This window comes from Sorex fumeus, unplaced genomic scaffold (genome assembly GCF_029834395.1).
Source record: "Sorex fumeus unplaced genomic scaffold, SorFum_2.1 ptg000007l, whole genome shotgun sequence".
NCBI classification, from domain to species: Eukaryota; Metazoa; Chordata; class Mammalia; order Eulipotyphla; family Soricidae; genus Sorex; species Sorex fumeus.
In genome coordinates, this window is record NW_026606064.1 from 3,824,034 (window position 1) to 3,841,794 (window position 17,761).

The following is a 17,761-nucleotide window of genomic DNA, read 5'->3' on the forward strand; positions in this document are numbered from 1 at the left end:
AAAGGCTTAGAGGCAACCTGAAAAGCTTTCTATACCAACCTAGCTTCATATATAAGCTGCATAAATATTGCTGGGTATGTTGGACAAATTGTCTAACCTCTTTGAAGCTGAAATCTAGCTTTCTTCTCTTTTCCACAATTGTTAACCACTTATAGAAGTCTAAGCCATAGTGGTACTTTTAATTGCTTAGTTAACATTTCTTGTTGTTACTATTTTTGGGTTGGAGTGATAGCACAGGGGGTAGGGTGTTTGCCTTGTATGCGGCTGACACGGCCGACCCGAGTTTAATTCCTCCGCCCCCCCCTCAGAGAGCCCGGCAAGCTATTGAGAGTATCTCACCCACACAGCAAAGCCTGGCAAGCTACCCATGACGTATTCGATATGCCAAACACAGTAACAAGTCTCACAATGTTACTGGGCCAGCTAGAGCAAATCAATAAACAACGGGAGGACAGTGACAGTGATTGTTTTTGGCATATCGAATACGCCATGGGGACCCAAAAATAGTAACAGCAAGTCTCACAATGGAGATGTCACTGGTGCCCGCTTGAGCAAATCGATGAACAACGGGAGGACAGTGCTACAGTGCTACAGTTAACATTTCGTGAGTGGTTGTTTCATGTTTAGATCTACATCGTTCAGTATAGTAGCTACTAGTCACTTGTGGCAACTTGGCACTTGGAATGTGATTGGGTTAAAATGGGTTGTAAGAATAGAATGGATAACCATAAAGCCCAAAAGGAAAGAGAGAGAGAAACAGTGAGAGAGAGACAAAGAAAGAGAGACAGAAAGACAGATAGAGAATTAGTCCCCAGAGAAATTTCCTCCCCTGTGAAAAGGAAACAGTGGGTGGAAGGAGGGAAACCAGGGCCTGCTCTAGACAAGTGTACCCTTAAAGGTGAGGAATAATTATGGAAATTGGTGCTGGAAGAGGCGTGTTCTGATTTGCGATAAGCAGGATCTTGATAACCCAAGGTCTCAGAGTTTATGACATTAGTCAGAGTAATTATGGGTATAATCTAAAGCAGCAGGTTCTTCCTGGGCCCCTCTACCAGGAAGCCACTTATTACTGGAGATAGAGAGAGATCCATGGGTCAGAGGAGATTATTAGCTACGTGAAATTTAGGTTTCGTATGCCAAGTTCCATACGGGAACCACCTTCCCTAAGCAATTCCTCCTTTTTTCGAGGAATCATTTTTCTTGGTACTGTATAAACAATTCAGTTCTTTGACCTAAAATGTCCTGAACCCATGCTTCTAGTTGTGTGGTCTTGAGCAATTTCCCCATTTATAAAATGGATAAAGTTACTAGAAATATTTCAGGAAAAAAAAAACCTGCTTGATATAGGCCCCACTCAATGTTTTAGGATGTCATAGAAACAGTATAGACAAGATTTTCAAAGGTCTTAATTTCAAATATTATCCCCTTTTATACCTAGAACAATACTTATAATTCACATAACTTTTAAAATAAGCTTAGTGGCGTGTGGGTATATTGGAAGATATGCTATGAAGAATGCATTTTGATTTTAGTATTGCATAGGCATCCAAAATGTCTATATACATATTTCATGGCATATTTTTTGTGGCTAATTTATTCCGATAATTTATTGGAAACAGAGGCCTCTCCCCATCCACGGCCCAAGCAGCAAGCAGCAAGGGGGCGATGGCAAGGCGACCCCGCTGACATAGATGACTGGCTCGACCCCCAAAGGGCAACCCTACCGAATGAGGAAAGCCCAAGAAGGGAAGGACAGCAAAGCCAGGTGATGGGGAAACGACCTGGAGTGCTTCAGGGGCACCACCGAGGACTGGTTGAGGCAAGGCAACTGCCGCCCCAGACAGTGAGGAGGGGTCGGCTCGAGAGAATGGGAACCGGGGAGGGTCCCACAGAGCGAGGGTTGTCCACCGTGTCATACGACCCCGAAGCTCACTCCCCCTGCATGGTGGGAGAGCGGCAAGAACAGGATCAGCCGGGGTCCACACCCTTGAATGCCCACCCCTACCGCGAGGTCGGGGAGAAGCGAGAGGCCAGCTGGCAGAAGGAGAAGAGTGGTCCCTCATCTGGCGCGGCTTAGGCCCGGCCTGGGAGAGCACTATAAAACCAGCTCCCGGAAGAGAACAGCACAGTCTCCTGCCCCTGCGCCTGGCTATCCAGACCTCCAGAACCAGCCACAACCATGCTGAGACCATTCCACACACATGAAGGTACCAGCAGAGGAACAAAGGCATGCAGGTCCCGGGCTGAGATCTCTAAGCCTGCTCGGATGGGGACTGAGCATCCTCCACCCAGATCCTCCATCTTCCAGTAGGCCGGGGTCACACCCACCAATTGGCCCCCTGTGCCATGTAATCCCATCAACTGCCAAGACCCAGAGACTATAAAACCAGCTCCCGGAAGTGAATGTGGCCATGTGACATCTTACTATCTCATTCTTACTGTGGACAACCTGGCAAGCTACCGAATGTAATCTGCCCATATGGCAGCGTTTGGCAAACTCCCCGTGGCATACCCAACATGCCAAATACCAGTAACAATGATGCATCTCATTCTCCTAACCCTGAAAGAGCCTTGAATATGGCACTTTTTAAAATCTCAGGGCTCAGATGAAGATGTTACTGGTGCCTGCTTGAGGCAATTGACAAACAACAGGATGATCGTGATCGTGAATTTATTGCAAAAATGCTCAAAACCCCAACATATATATTTTGTCACAACAAATGAATGAGTATCTTGGTGAATCTCATTCTGTGCCTTTCTGGAGTGCAGGGGAAGGTAAGCTGACATAAATTCAAGTTTTGAAATATAAGATCATGATGCGTGTTTAAGGTGGGGATGTTGCTGTTTGTAATTTCCTTTGTTACCTCCCCTTCCACCCACCTCTTCCTTTTCACAGGGGAAGACATTTCTCAGGGGAGTAATTTTCTCTCCTGTGCTTAGTTGAAACCTATATTCATTTTGTTCATGAATCACTGGTTCTGCCTGCGAAAACATAGAGTGCACTTGATTTGCTTTTACAGCCATTTCCTATTTTCTTATTCTATTCATAATTCACCCAGATTTGATTCATTTCAGTGAGTGAAAAATTGTTTCTGAATATATACATATACATATATATCTATACACACACATATATATTATATAGAGTGGGACAGGGGACTATGACAAATGTGGAAAGCAGAAAATATTTTTTTAAACAACCACCAGCGAAGGTAAGACTAATTGGAAGTACTCTGAACAACAGAGCCAAATCAACTGCAATTATCTCCAGGGAAGATGAGTCTAACTTTTTTCCTGACTTAAAACACAGAGAGAGCTTAAGGGTTCATTATCTGAATTTCACAATGACACAAAAAATCTCTGCTTTATTTCTGGCATCATGATTGTGAGCAACTCCAAAAACATTTTACTGAACTACTACTGGAGGACAGAGGGCATAAGAGTGTGTCTGAAGCAATTTTTTTGTCAAATAAATCCTGTCACAAGAAAGGGTTATTTATTTTAACTTTCTAGTGTGACAGACTCATTGCGAGTTCCTGTCCAGATACAACTCTGAGCTGTTTATTCTAATGAGCCCTTGTTGTGCTCAACTGGACAGAGTAGATACAAGGAGGTAATTCCAAATATCTTTTTTGTAGCATCACAATTAAACATTTTTCTTTAATTTTGGTATCTCATTTTGTTTGTTTGTTTGTTTGTTTGCTTGTTTTTGGGGAAAACCAGCAGAGCTCAAGGGCTATTTCTGACTCTCTGCTCAGGGGTCCTCTTGGCAGGGCTCAAAGGATCATATGTAGTACTGGGAATTAAAGTGGGTTTAGCTGCATGTAAGACGAGCACCTTAACTCCTGTACTGTCTCTTCGTCCCAGTTCCTCGCTTTGACAATACAAAGATTGATCTTAACTTTAGTAACAGCCAACTATGATAGGCATTTCCCAAATGCCAGCCATCATGCATAACACATGAACAGTACATCAGTACATCTTACCCTGAAATATCTCTGTTATCGATCTTTTTTTTCCCCTTTGCCTTTTGGGTCACACCCAGCGATGCTCAGGGGTTGGTTGAGTCCTGGCTCTGCACTCAGGAATTACTCCTGGAAGTGCTCGGGGGACCATATGGGATGCCGGGGATTGAATCCAGGTTGCTCGTATGCAAGGCAAATGCCCTACCTGCTGTATTATCACTCTGGTCCCATCGATCTCCTTTTGACACTTAAACAGCTGAAGTTCATAGACGTTAAGCAACTTCTTCAAAATAACTCAGCTAATTAGTGACTGCATTCCCAAAGTAGGCAGTGTTGTTCTTAGACAACCTCTTCTTAATCCAAGTTGGAGTTTAGACTCAGCAGTGGAGCTTTCAAAATGGCTAATGTCCCAACCCCACCACAGGTGAACTAGATCAGAACATCTAGATGCTAACTTTTTACACTGTGGGTCATGACCCCATATGAGGTTGTGTAACTGCATGGTTGGAACTAGAGAGGCACAAAAATTTGGCAGCAGTAAAAGGCTTCTGAATGCGCAGTGACCAAACCTGAATTCAAAGTTAACTGCATAAGGAGTCTGTTGTATTTCTGACAATGCTCGACCATGATGCAGGTGAAGGGGAGCCGCAAGTGGAACAAAGTCAGGAAGTTCTCGTCCAAAGAGGGCAGGTGGGCGCAGAGTTTTTCTAAAGCTATTCGTGTACCTTTGTTTTTTTTTTTTAATTTTTATTAGTGAAACACTATGAGGTACAATTGTAGACTTACAAATTTTTGCGCTTGGGTTTCCGTTATACAATGATCGAGTATCCATCTTCATGTACTTTTGAATGACAGTCAGAAGGGAGAAGCTCTGTACTGGAGTCTGTCTGATGCTCATGTTTAGGGGTATAGATACACTATTTAAAAATATATTGAGCCCCTGTGACTATCAGTCTTGACTGTAAATTAGGGATACTATGATCCCCATCTCCTGGGAGTCAGTAAACAATGTCAAAGGGACTTGTGCTGAAGCTGATACTTAACAAATTCTCATCTAATTTTTGTTTCTTCCTTTTTCATGTGTTGCCACTAAATTCTGCTGGATCTGACTCCACCATTATTTTTGCTGTCTTAGTATTAAGAATGGAGGGAATATAGATAATATCTGGTTAAATGAACTTGTCACGTGAAATGACCTTATTCATTCTGACCATTTTGGGTACAAACATAGTTTATATGAATCCACATCCATGTGATTTAATGTATTTAAGCCTCAACTTGAAACAGGATTTGTAATAGGTGACTCTAAGTATTGCCTAAGATTCAAACAAAAGCACCATGTTAAGGAAAAACAACTAGGCTTTGAGTTTTTATTAAGATGTTTTGGCTTGAATGCAAGAATTTGGCTTAGTGGATGGCTCAGGGCCATTTCTTCCTGTCTAGACAAAAAAAAAAGACAGAGTTGCCAAATCCTAGAATGTCTGAGGACAGCAGAGAAAAGTTTGACTTACAATGTTACAGATGAAAAGGACCAGAAAGAGAATGTGACATATCCAAGATATCACAGAGGAACATAGCAGGAGCCAGGGCTCAAATCTACTCTTAGTAGTCCTGTCCTATTGGTCCTATTGTCTTGATTTGTCCATCCATCCATCCATCCATCCATCCATCCATCCATCCATCCATCCATCCGACAAGTGCTTGCTGAAGACCCTCTGTGTTCTGGTCATGCTGCCAGGTGCTGCAGTGCAGTTTTTAATTAAAAAACCTCACATTTTGTTTGATGGAATATAGTCATTTTTTGACTTGAAGTCATGTTGTATAAGCCATTTTCATACAGACTCAAAATAACAAAAAAGGACCTTCCCTTTCGTAAGCACTTGTAATGACTCACTCATCATGTTGTACAAAGGCGTTCCATTCATTGAAACTGAAGATAGTAACATTATCGGTAATATTTTTTGGGGGGAGGGCTGGCTATGACAGAGATGGAACAACTTCTAAAATTTTGCAGGAAACAAAGGCCTATATAGGAAAAGTCTAATATTTTTAGTAAAGTTAGGTATAAAATCCAGAGGACCCTATATTGGCACTCATGGAGCTTAGTATGTTCAGGATGATAAGATCAACTGCCAGCATCACCTGCTTTGTCCAGACGCCTGGATTTTGTACCTTTTGATTCTTAAACAGCTATCTGATCTTCCTTACCCACTTTTTCACTTCCTCTTCACTGCTATCTATTCTACTGTGCTTTTTCCTATTCAGGTTTGATGGATTTTTCTAGGTTCCCATAAAAAGGATCTAGATCCTTCCCAAGAATATTCCCACTCATAATTTGATTTTATAGACCCATACACCTTGATATTAAATATTTGGTCCTCCTAAGCCAAATATATTTTTTGATTTGAGAAAAAATTAGACCTTAAAAATAAACATTTACTTGTCAAATTAAAAATTCTAATTCAGGACTGGGCATGTGGCTCAAAGGTAGAACTCAAATTTACATGTGTGAGACTCTGGGTTTAATTCCTGGCACTGCAGAAAAGCAAAAACAGAATATCACAATGGAATTCTACGCAGCTGTTAGGAAAAATGAAGTTATGAGATTCTCTTATGGATGAATAGATATAGAGAGTATCATGCTGATTGAAATGAATCAGAGGAAGGGGGAAGACATAGAATCTTTGCACACATTTTTAGGATATTAAAAAAAGATATAACATGAAACTAATATCCAAGGACAATAGAAACAAGGGCCAGGAGGATTGGTCTATGATTGAAAACCTACCTCAAGTGCTGGGGAAGAAGGCAGTTGGGACAGAGAAGGAACAACTATGACAAAAATAGTTGGAAATGATTACTCTTGATAAGAACTGCATGCTGAAAGTAGGTAAAGGAACAAACATAATAACCTCTCAGTATTTTTATTGCAAATCCCAAAAGGAGAGAGAGAGGGAGAGAGAGAGAGAGAGAGAGAAAGAGAGAAAGAGTGAGAGACAGAGACAGAGGGACAGAGAGACAGAGAGACAGAAACAGAGAGAAGTTTATGCCACAGAGGTGGGATGGGGTAGGCAGAGGGAAAAATAGGTGGTGGAAAATATGTAGTGGTGAAAGAATGGGTGTTACAACATTGTATGACTGAAACCTGACCAAGAACAGCTTTGGACTGTGTATCTCATGGGGATTCAATTTTTTTAAAGCAAACAGAAATTCTAATTTTTGCTATTATAATGTTGTATTACACATTAATATCTTTTAAAGTATATTTATTTGTGGGTGTGCACAAAATTTTTATAACTATAAATGCACATACTTTTAAATAAGCTCTCAGAATCCCAGTAAGGGGCTGGAGATACAGTACAGTGGGTAGGACACTTGTTTTGTATGTGATTTATCCGAGTTTGGTCCCTGGTACCAAATACAGTTTCCCCAGCACCACGTGTAGTATGGAGTAATTCCTGAGTATAGCCAGGTGTGGCCCCCAAATCAAAACAGACAACAAAAGAATCCCATTAAACTCTCTGAGCATCCTGTACCTTGAGATGACACATCACAAATTTGTGCATCAGGTGGTTCCACTTGGTCTTCTTAAATATGGAAAGGTGTCCTACATCATGCTGCAAAAATGAACTTTGAGCCTAGGAGAGATGAAGTGGTTGTTAGAGAAGCCGGAAAGTTGAAGAAAAAATTTCAGAAGAGTTCCCAGCCAATTCAAGAGCTCATCGGAGAACAGAGGGAGATCTTATCTGAAATTAAGATAAATTTCCTTTTGATTTTCCCTTTTGGTATTTCCATGGATGTGGTTCTCTCACCTAAAACATCTTTGCTTATTGTCAAAGATCTTTTAACGTGAGTGGGTGAGGGTATAACTTAATGGTAAAATTCATGTCTTGAATGTGTGAGAGCCAGGTCCAAATCCATGGTAACACAAACACACACACACACACACACACACACACACACACATACACACGCTTCTTCCCATGTAGAGTTGTAAAGTGCGAAGAGTCTGTCTTGTGGAGATAGACAGATTTGGGTTTGATGCAACCTTTACTGTGTGTTATTTGCAAGTTATCAATAGCTTAAGATATCTTGACAAGTTGTCAGTCACTTGGAATCTTAGTTTCATCTGGTAAAAATGATAATAATAATTAAAAAATGAAACTGATAATAATAACTTCTTGGTGAAGCAATTGTACAATATAAATACGTGCAAAATTTCTGGCTTCTGTTGAAGCACCAAAAACATATTTGTTTCCTTTCTTACTTACCAGAGTAACTTTTCAAGGAATACAGTAAACTAGCTTTTCAAAAAAAGAAATTAACATGAAATATTCTGATATCTATAAAACAAGCTGATGGGGATTTTTAATGAAACATTTTCTGAGTGTTCTCATAAGAATGAAATGCTTTTCTGCTCCAAGAATACATGCTTATTCCTCTCCCTGTTCTCCCATGGCATTCTGCCCTCTAATCTGTTTGAAGATATGTTTGAACATCAATCCCACAATCCCATTCCTTACCCCCAAACACACTGAATGGCTTTCTACTCAAGAAAGGGCAGGAAGTAAGTGCATTTCCCTTCATGTCTACAATGTTACTGTGCTCACAAAAGGTCATGATGAGACATTCATTCTTCACTGAATGAAGATTTGTCAACTGCACTTTGTTGCCACAGGCTGTTTGTCTTTTATGGTGGAATTCATACTTTCTTTTTAGGCTCAGATGTGGGAGGAGACTCTCTGAAGTGTTGTTCACTGAACTTAAAAGTTCAGGTGACTTGTCCAAGTGGAGGTCTTGGCCAACCAGGCCTGCAGTTCAAAGCAAGAACTCGAGGATGCTACAAGAAGCTTCTTGGGCTTGTATTTCCAGGGACACCAGGACCACCCCAAAGGTCTAGGAATTCCTAGTATTCTAGGAATACTCTTAATGATGCTTAGCAGGCCTGATGGTTCCATGGATTGAATTCAGGTATGCCCTAACTATTGTATGATCTCTTGGACCCTGGATCTTTACTTTACTCATATTTTAAGTCATAGTTTCTGCTCTTGAAGAATACATGATCTGATTAACTGTTAAACATTGGTGTGTAAATGAATGAAAGATTAAGAGGAATGTTAGCCGGCTGAGAACAAAACTTCAGTAACTGAATTCATGCAGATAAAATTGGACATAGTACAATAGTCATGAACAAAAACTTCTCAGTTATTATACTAGGCAACTGGTGTACATGTTTTACACATGAAGACGCTCAGTTCTCCCTAGAACATTGTTTACACTATTTTACAGACAAGAGAACTGGGTCCCCAGAGAGATTGGAAAGTTTCTCATCATAGGCCTGATTGGGTAGCTTTCTAAAAGGCATAGGGCAACTGCTAATTTCTATTTAAGAGAGAGAGAATTTATGATGCTTTCTTGAAGCTGTTGCATCAATTTAGACTCCTGCTCACCTGAGAAATTGTGAGGAGAAAAGAAATAAATATTGTAACAGCCCATCCAGTGCCAAAATACCACAGCATTAACCAAGCCAAGGCTTCCAAAATCAATATCTGGGCAAAATGGAGGAAGAAGAACCCTAAGTTGGCATCAAACATCTTCATAGCCTCTAATGACTTCCGTAATTCTTGAAAATCTTCCATCAACTGGGCCTGTGAAATAAATATTCAAAGAAGTTATTTACTTTAAGGGATAGGCACACAAACATACATCATAATGTACTGCATTAATTTTATATACTGCTTACTTTCCAGAAGAAAAATTTATTCATACACTTAATTGGGCAGTATTAAAAATAAGAAGCAGTGAACAAACAAAACCTTTTAAAAGGTTAGGGTGTTATTCTCTCTGGAGAAGAGAACAATTATTTGTTGACTATCCTCAGACTTAAGGAGTTTAAGATTTGTGCCTATTTTTACAAAATGTTTTGTGATTGCTGTCAGGCCCACATCTGGTTGTGTTCAGGGGGCCATGCAATGCTAGGGCACGAACCCACAGCTATGGCCCGGGTTCTACCTCTTGAGTCAGATCTTGGTAGCAGAATTTCTCATTTTTAGGTATTGTAGTGGCCAGTAAAGGGACACAATTCATTGCCTTTTAAATCATCTTCAGGATTTTCAGGTATTGGTAAATTTCCTGTTCTTCAGGGAACTTTGTTGTTTGCAAGGTTATGTACACTGTAATTAGTGGTATGGTTTGTAAAATGTTTTCTATATCACCAGCTTTTTATGTGTGCAAAGGGATCTTTAATAAATGATGATGTACACAGACAAACAGAATTCACTTTAATTATATCAAAGAATGACTGAACTGCTTAATGGATTGTGTGTGTGTGTGTTTGTGTGTGTGTGTGTTTTCTGTTCAACCAGAAACAGGCCAGAGTTTCTAAAGAGTTAAAGTGTATCTACTAATTGAAAGGGTCTTAGTCCTGTGTGAAGGTACCATGCTTGTGGGTATGTATGTGTATATACAATGCTAACATTGACTTCCAATCATTGAATTACAGCACCATATTGGAAAATTGATAGAAAATTTGGGAGAAAGAAAACTCAGTTTAATGACTAGAATGGACTTGAGACTAGGACAGTTGAAAAGTGACCAGAGTATAAGAATGAAAGGAGGAGTGTTCAGAATTAAGAAAAATTGAGAAATTTTTATCTATAAACATAATTCTTGAGGCCCAAATATTGCATTTCTTTCTTTCTTTTTCTTTTTTTTTTCTTTCTGGGTCACACCCGGCAATGCACAGGGTTACTCGTGGCTCATGGTACCTTCGCACAGGACTAAGAACCTTTCCATTAGTAGAAACACATTAATTCCTTAGGAAATCTGGCCTATTTCTGGTTGAATAGAAAAAAAAACATGATTCATTGAGCAGTTCAATCATTCTTTGATCTAATTAAAGTGAATTTTGTCTGTGTACATCTCAGGAATTACTCCTGGTGGTGCTCCGGGGGCCATATGGGATGCTGGGAATCGAAATCAGATCTGCCAAGTGCAAGACAAATACCCTCCCTGCTGTGCTGTTGCTCCAGCCCCAAAAGATTGCATTTCAAAATAGAGTGATACAAAATTTAAAGGATCAGTTGCTGGGAAAAGATATGGATGGACTTAAATCTCAAGTCTCCATGGGATTTGGAATTCTGATGGCCATAATGATTTTCAGTCTCTATGGTGCCACTGAGTCTGTTCATTTTTTGCAATCCAATACTGTACAAAGGAAGGATTTACCAACAGCCAGAAGAGTGACTGGTATGAAATCATTATCAAGTTTGTAACTTAGAATCATACTTTACGACATACTTTATGAAATTAAATATTTCTCACACAATAATTCTCCTATAAACATATACACACATATATGCATAACTACATCTATGCATAGATACATACATATATCCACATAGTGTAGCACTGTAGCACTGTCCACTGTAGCATTGTCCTCCCATTGTTCATGGATTTGCTCGAGCAGGCACCAGTAATGTCTCCATTGTGAGACTTGTTGTTACTGTTTTGGCATATCGAATACGTCATGGGTAGCTTGCCAGGCTTTGCCATGCGGGCAAGATACTCTCGGTAGCCTGCTGGGCTCTCCGAGAGAGATGGAGGAATCGAACCCGGGTCAGCCACGTGCAAGGCAAACACCCTACCCGCTGTGCTCCAGCCCACATAGTTGTACTAAAGAAAACTTATGGTGGAACTTCATCCTCACAGAACAATAAAAAAAAAAAAAGGCCCTCCCGTTGATCGTCGATTTGCTTGAGCGGGCCCAGTAACGTCTCCATTGAAGACTTTGTTGTTACTGTGTTTGGCATATCGAATACATCACGGGGAGCTTGCCAGGCTCTCCGAGAGGGGCGGAGGAATCGAACTCGGGTCGGCCATGTTGGCCGCTTGTAAGGCGAACGCCCTACCGCTGTGATATCTTTTAAATAATCAGTGGTGATCTTTGGTTTGATAGTTTTGAGACAAATTGGTGATATTCAGGAGTTACTCTTTGCTCTGTGCTCAAGGGCCCCTTCCAGTGCTGTTCAGTGAATCATGCAGTAGAATTGGCATGATTCAAATGAATCATGATTCATCAATTTGCGTACATCAATCATGGAATTTGCATGCCTCCTGCGCCTTCCGCATGCAAAGCATGTGCTCCAGCTCTTTGAGGTATACTCCTGATCTGAATGATTATCTGTCATTAGTGGGGCTTTCTTTTTCTTAGAGAAAGATATTAGGACCTCACAGATTTTCTGTCCTTTAGAAGACATAATATCAAGTAGTCAAGATATTTAAGAAGGTTGACCAGACAGGATCTGAAGAGACAGCACAGGGATTAAGATGCATCCAATTTTCATTCTATTCTTGGCACCACAGTGGTTCTCTGAGCATTGTCAGCTGTAGTTCTGAAGGGTCCTAGCACCACTGGGATAGAGAAGTACCACTTCCTCAGGCCTTTGCACTGAACTTTCAGCCCAGTTGTCCTAGTATAGCTGTGACTGGCTTCTTGACCCACCCTGGGTGCTGCTTGGGAATTCATCCCCCACCCCCACAAAAACAAAAGTGACTAGGAATTCTAATTCTTTACTCACCAGCTGAGAGACTTTCAGATAGTTTTTTCCCCTAAACAATATTTACCCCAAATATTAAAAGGACTATGATTAGGATATAGTCACATCTTTCATTAAACAGCTATTTACTACATTCCGACTCCATGTGTGATCTCGTGCAAATGAGTCCTAAGGACACAGGTATAATAAGGAGAAAATAGATATTCCCTGTTGTCATGGAATTGTGGGTAACAGAGAGCTTAGACATTAAACAAATAATTATAAGCAGTCACCAAAAAAAATTATACGTGTAGGAGCCTGGCATGAAGTAGGTGCTTGCAGATATGAAATTACTGTTTGGTGCAGGTCCAGGAACTTTATTTCTTTCATACTTTTGTTCCTTCATCATGATGTTTTAAAACCATCATAGATGTTTTGGAGTTCTGAGAATCTAAGCAGGATGACATTCTTTTGAGATATGTGGAATCTACAAATTCAGGCAAAGGGAGGCCTATTCAGGCATGATGTCTGGTTTCATATGAGCACTGTAGCATTGTAGCCCTGTCCTCCCATTGTTCATTGATTTGCTTGAGCGGGTACCAATTATGTCTCCATTGTGAGACTTGTTGTTACTATTTTTGGGATATCGAATACATCACGGGTAGCTTGCCAGGCTTTGCCATGTGGGCGGAATACTCTTGGTAGCTTGCTGGGCTCTCTGAGAGGAGCAGAGGAATAGAACCTGGGTCAGCCGCATGAAAGGCAAACACCCTACCCGCCATGCTATCGCTCTGGCTGACTAGACCCAAAATATACTCTGGTCCATCCCTCTACAAATTCTTGAGTCTCAGGCTTCACTCACATTTTTGTTTCTCTCTTGGCTGGGCTCCCCTGGGGCAAGCTCTCCAATGAGCAGGGGCTTAAGGTACAATTGTACCTTATCACTCTCCAGGTGCATGGCTCTGAAGACATCCTGCAACCAGAGAGAAATGTATAGAGACTTAGAAAAGACCCGGTTATGCACAGATTAGCCCCCTTTCTTACCTGACATATGAACATCTTGGCATCAGCCATGAAGTCTGAGGATCTGTTGCTTCTAGTTGCAGGTTGAAGCTTTAGGTTGACTGGTCAAAATTACCCTGGAGAACCATCTATGAAAGGATCACCCTGGAGATTTTACCCAATCCCCTGCTTCAGTCCGCATGTTCCATGCAGGCAGGTGATCCCTGAGCAATGGAAAAGATCTCTATGATTTATAGTGAGCACCTGATGGAATAGTTAATGTGAGTTTTTGGGCCATGATGAAACCTTATAGATCCAGGTGGAAATTGCACACTCTCTGGTGACAGAGAGTAGCAAGGCTAACCCTGTACATTACATCTTCCACCAGTCTTCCCCTCTCTCCTGTTTCTTGGCCAAGGACCAGGGGAATAGGGTCTTTTAACTGTGTTACTTGTAAAGAAAAGCAAGGTGAGTTCAGGGAGATTAAAGTTTTGGAGCATATGCTCTGCATTTGGGGGTCCTGGGTTTAATCTCTGATACCACATGAGCCTCCAAATACCACGCTAGGAGTGGGCCCTGAGCCAAGGATAGTTTCTGGGCAACACCAGGTATAGATTCCAAGCCAATATATCTCTATATCTTTAGACATCAGTTAACATTTGTTATGTAGCTTAAGACAAATGTGTACATGAATTTGAGGTCTAGACTCTTTGAGTTCTGAGTGGCCTAAACTAACACACTCAGGGACTACAAGATAGCACAGCAGATAAGGTGCTTGCCTTGCTTGCAGCCAACCTGGGTTCCATCCCCGACATCTCATATGGTCCCCTGAGCACTGTCAGGAGTTATTCTTGAAAGTAGAGCCAGGAGTAACCTCTGAGCATTGAGGAGTGTGGCCCCCAAACAAAATAAAACAAAACAGAAGCACACTATCACCAAAGAGCCTCATGACTGTTCCTATAAATGTATTTATAGTTATTGGGGGGTAAGAGGGAACTGTGACTGCCAGGTACACAAGAGTGACCAGTTGTATCTTTCTGTCTTAGGCACCCACTAGTAGCCTGCAACTCCAACTGGCTGTGAGAAGGAGCAGTGGCTTCTATACTTGACTTGAACTTGAGAGAAAGAGATATTATCTTCTCTTCCCTGGGAAGGCATTTCCCAGGATTCTTTGTGGAGGAAAATGCTGGGCTTCCTCTTATTATGGTGTTGAGCGAAGAGTAATTAGAAATGACATGTCACTGAGATTGTAGCTGGGCAGATACACAGAACCACTGACATGGGGTGTCATTGCATGAGGCTTTCAGAAAAGAGATCCTGGAGCAGGTTTCTCCATTGACAGCTTCCAGTGAAGGGGTTTCCCTTGACCAGCTGAGCAATTAGGGACAATAATGACATGTTCTTGCTTCTATTTTTTCTTTTCTAGTGGGGGAGTCATGATGACAACAGGAAAATCCACAAATTTATTTTTAATAGTAAGTAAATTAACTTGACTCTTATCCTTAACAACTCATCTTTTAGCAAATTCTAGGTGCCTATTCACTACCTGCCTTCAATATAAAAAGCCATCTACCTTCAATATAAAGATTTCAATTCTATATCCCCCATGTCTAATGATAATAAAATCTTTAGTTATCTTTGTGAATATAATGAATCCTCCATCCTCAAATCTCAGAGTAAATCTATCTTCGAAGAAGTACATACTAGACTACTTAGAAGGAGGTGCTTATACACAAAATCAGTTTATATTAGAATAGTGTAATTCAATTGTTCAGACTCACTTAACTATTTCTGCATTTATTGATACATTGATTCATTTGTATCCATTAGAACCAGTCTAAGGCTCTGTTGCCTATGCTGCTTCTGCACTCCTCCTCTGGCCCCTTTGGTCAAAGATGACCTATATGATTTCAGAAGTAAATTACATTTATCATATTTTTGTGGGGCCCCTTGGAGGGGAGCGGGTTGAGCTTTCTCCCCACGCTGACCAGGGCTCCGGCAGCCGAAGACCTCCAGGACCAGCCACCACCATGCTGAGACCACTCTCCGCACACCTGAGGGTACCGGTAGAGGAACAAAGGCAAGCGGGTCCCGGGGCTGAGATCTCCAAGCCTACTCGGATTGGGGCTGAGCATCCTCCACCCAGATCCTCCAAATTCCAGTAGGCGGGGTCACACCCACCACCTGGCCCCCTGGCGCCGTGTAATCCCATTAACAGCCAAGACTCAGAGACTATAAAACCCAGCTCCCGGAACCACGTGGCCACATTTGCGGCCACGCGACATCTTATTATGACATCTTATTATCTCATTCCTACTTTGGACAAACTGGCAGGCTACCGAATGTAACCTGCCCACACGGCAGAGTCTGGCAAACTCCCCGTGGTGTACCCAATATGCCAAATACCAGTAACAATGATGGGTCTCATTCTCCTAAAGAGCCTTGAATATAGCACTTTCTTAAAAATCTCAGGGCTAGGATGAAGGAGATGTTACTGGGGCCTGCTCGAGGCAATCGATGAATAACAGGATGGTCATGATTCATGATTCATAATATTTTTGTGATTCCAAAATTTAGCTTTCCTAAAGCAGGAAGAATCATCTGGCAACTGCATTTTTCAGGGAGTCACATCCTGAAAACACATTCTGCTGGTTGTTTAGGAGCAGATGCAGATAGAAGAATTCACAAGGCATCCAAATCAGAGAGCAAAGGCCCAAATCAGAGAGCAAAGGCAAGCTTCTGTAATAACAGCTTGTTCTGAGCATCATAAGAACGGGATACCCTGGCTTCCCAGGTCCATGCTGGAGCAGCAAACACTTAAGCTCCACAGAGTATTCCAGCGTGGCAGGCCTTGGCCTGCTCTGTGGCACTCTAGTCATTGTCGTGATGGACAGCATGACAAAGGAGCTTGGGCACTCTCTTGGAATCTTTGAATGAGCATAATTTCCTAATACAGCCCAGAAACGAGGTGGTGAAATCATCTTTTGAAAAACTTGCAAAAACTGGATCCTGCTATCAACATTCCTGGACATTTATATAACTGTTAGAGAAAGGTGAAAAGATAAAATGAAGCAGAGAAGAGACGGTGCCAAACCTGACTGAGTGTACTCTATTTGAAAGGTGTTCTGTGGATTAGTTCATAAGTCTCACTTTGGTTCTTGGCGGTTCCATCATCTCTGTAGGAAAGATAAGATAGCTGGTCTCTTTTTCAACCTGTTCATCTTTCACTTTCTAATATTATAGTATAAAATACCATCTAGTTACTTCTGCCAGACATCCATAAGTCAGTTTATTCTCCTCTATCCCTTTTGTCATTTGTTCATCAAATATCGAAAATAATAAATTCTAGATTCCTAGAAACCCATCCACTCTTCTCCCCTGTCTTGTTCTGGCCTTTGCTATGTTTCCTAGACTCTTTTCATTTTGAAAGAAATGAAAAACAGGCTGACAAGCAGCCTCTCTTCTTTGACCTTTGTCGTCTGTCAGTACTTCCACCTTGAACAATCAAGCAAATTAGAATCACATAACTTAATAAAAATTGATAATCTTGGAAAGATGCAATTCTATAACTTTTCTTTCACCAACAGCTGAGAAATCCTGGTTAGTTTTGTTGTCCTGGTTGCAGTGGAAGACAGAGGGAAGTTTTGCCAGAGAAATGTCATCATGTGTAGAGGAAGGAGAGGAAGACAACTCTTCTTAGCTTAGTGTTCAAAGTCTTTTCTCCTCTTCTTCCTCCTTGGTCCTCTTTCTGTTCCTTCTCTCCTTCACTTATGTCCACGACAGTCACCGGCACTAATTGAGCACATACTATTTGACAATAACATGCTAAGCAAAGGAAGTGGCTACGTGGGCATGCCAGTTCTGGCTTTCTCATGACACAAATCACATCTGTGCCCAACTTGTGCACATCCTGTCTGAGCATATCTTCTCTTTCCTTTGTTCTTGACTTCCCTCTGTGGGCAACAACTCTTCCCATACAGCTCTTCGGTAGGGAAACACAACTCTGTCTCCACCACACTGAAGTCCCCCAAATAACTGAAAAACACTTTGCTATATTTCCTCTAAATTTTTATCATCTTTCGTCTGCTACATTGATTGGCTTCTGACTGTCATAGTAAAGATGTTAAATGCCTCCGTGTACCTTTGAGAGTGCAGTGCTCAGAAAATAGGAATGACTGGGCTGACCAACACACAAGATAATAACAGCTTTCTTTGTTCTCAAGATGTTGCTCATATGCACGTATCACACGTTGGCAT

The 17,761-nt window shown here is 41.3% G+C and overlaps 1 protein-coding gene across 1 annotated transcript in view; it reads right to left on the reverse strand.

The window, feature by feature from the left end:
• LOC130041898 (fatty acid desaturase 2-like protein FADS2B) overlaps positions 1–17,761 on the reverse strand; it is a 39,740-nt gene that overhangs the window by 15,086 nt on the left and 6,893 nt on the right. The window contains exons 2-4 of the mRNA XM_056134181.1: positions 13,365–13,475; positions 9,416–9,613; positions 7,502–7,603 (exon numbers count right to left, since the gene is read on the reverse strand). Coding sequence (XP_055990156.1) covers positions 7,502–7,603; positions 9,416–9,613; positions 13,365–13,475 — 411 coding nt within the window. The remainder of the gene's footprint in view (positions 1–7,501; positions 7,604–9,415; positions 9,614–13,364; positions 13,476–17,761) is intronic.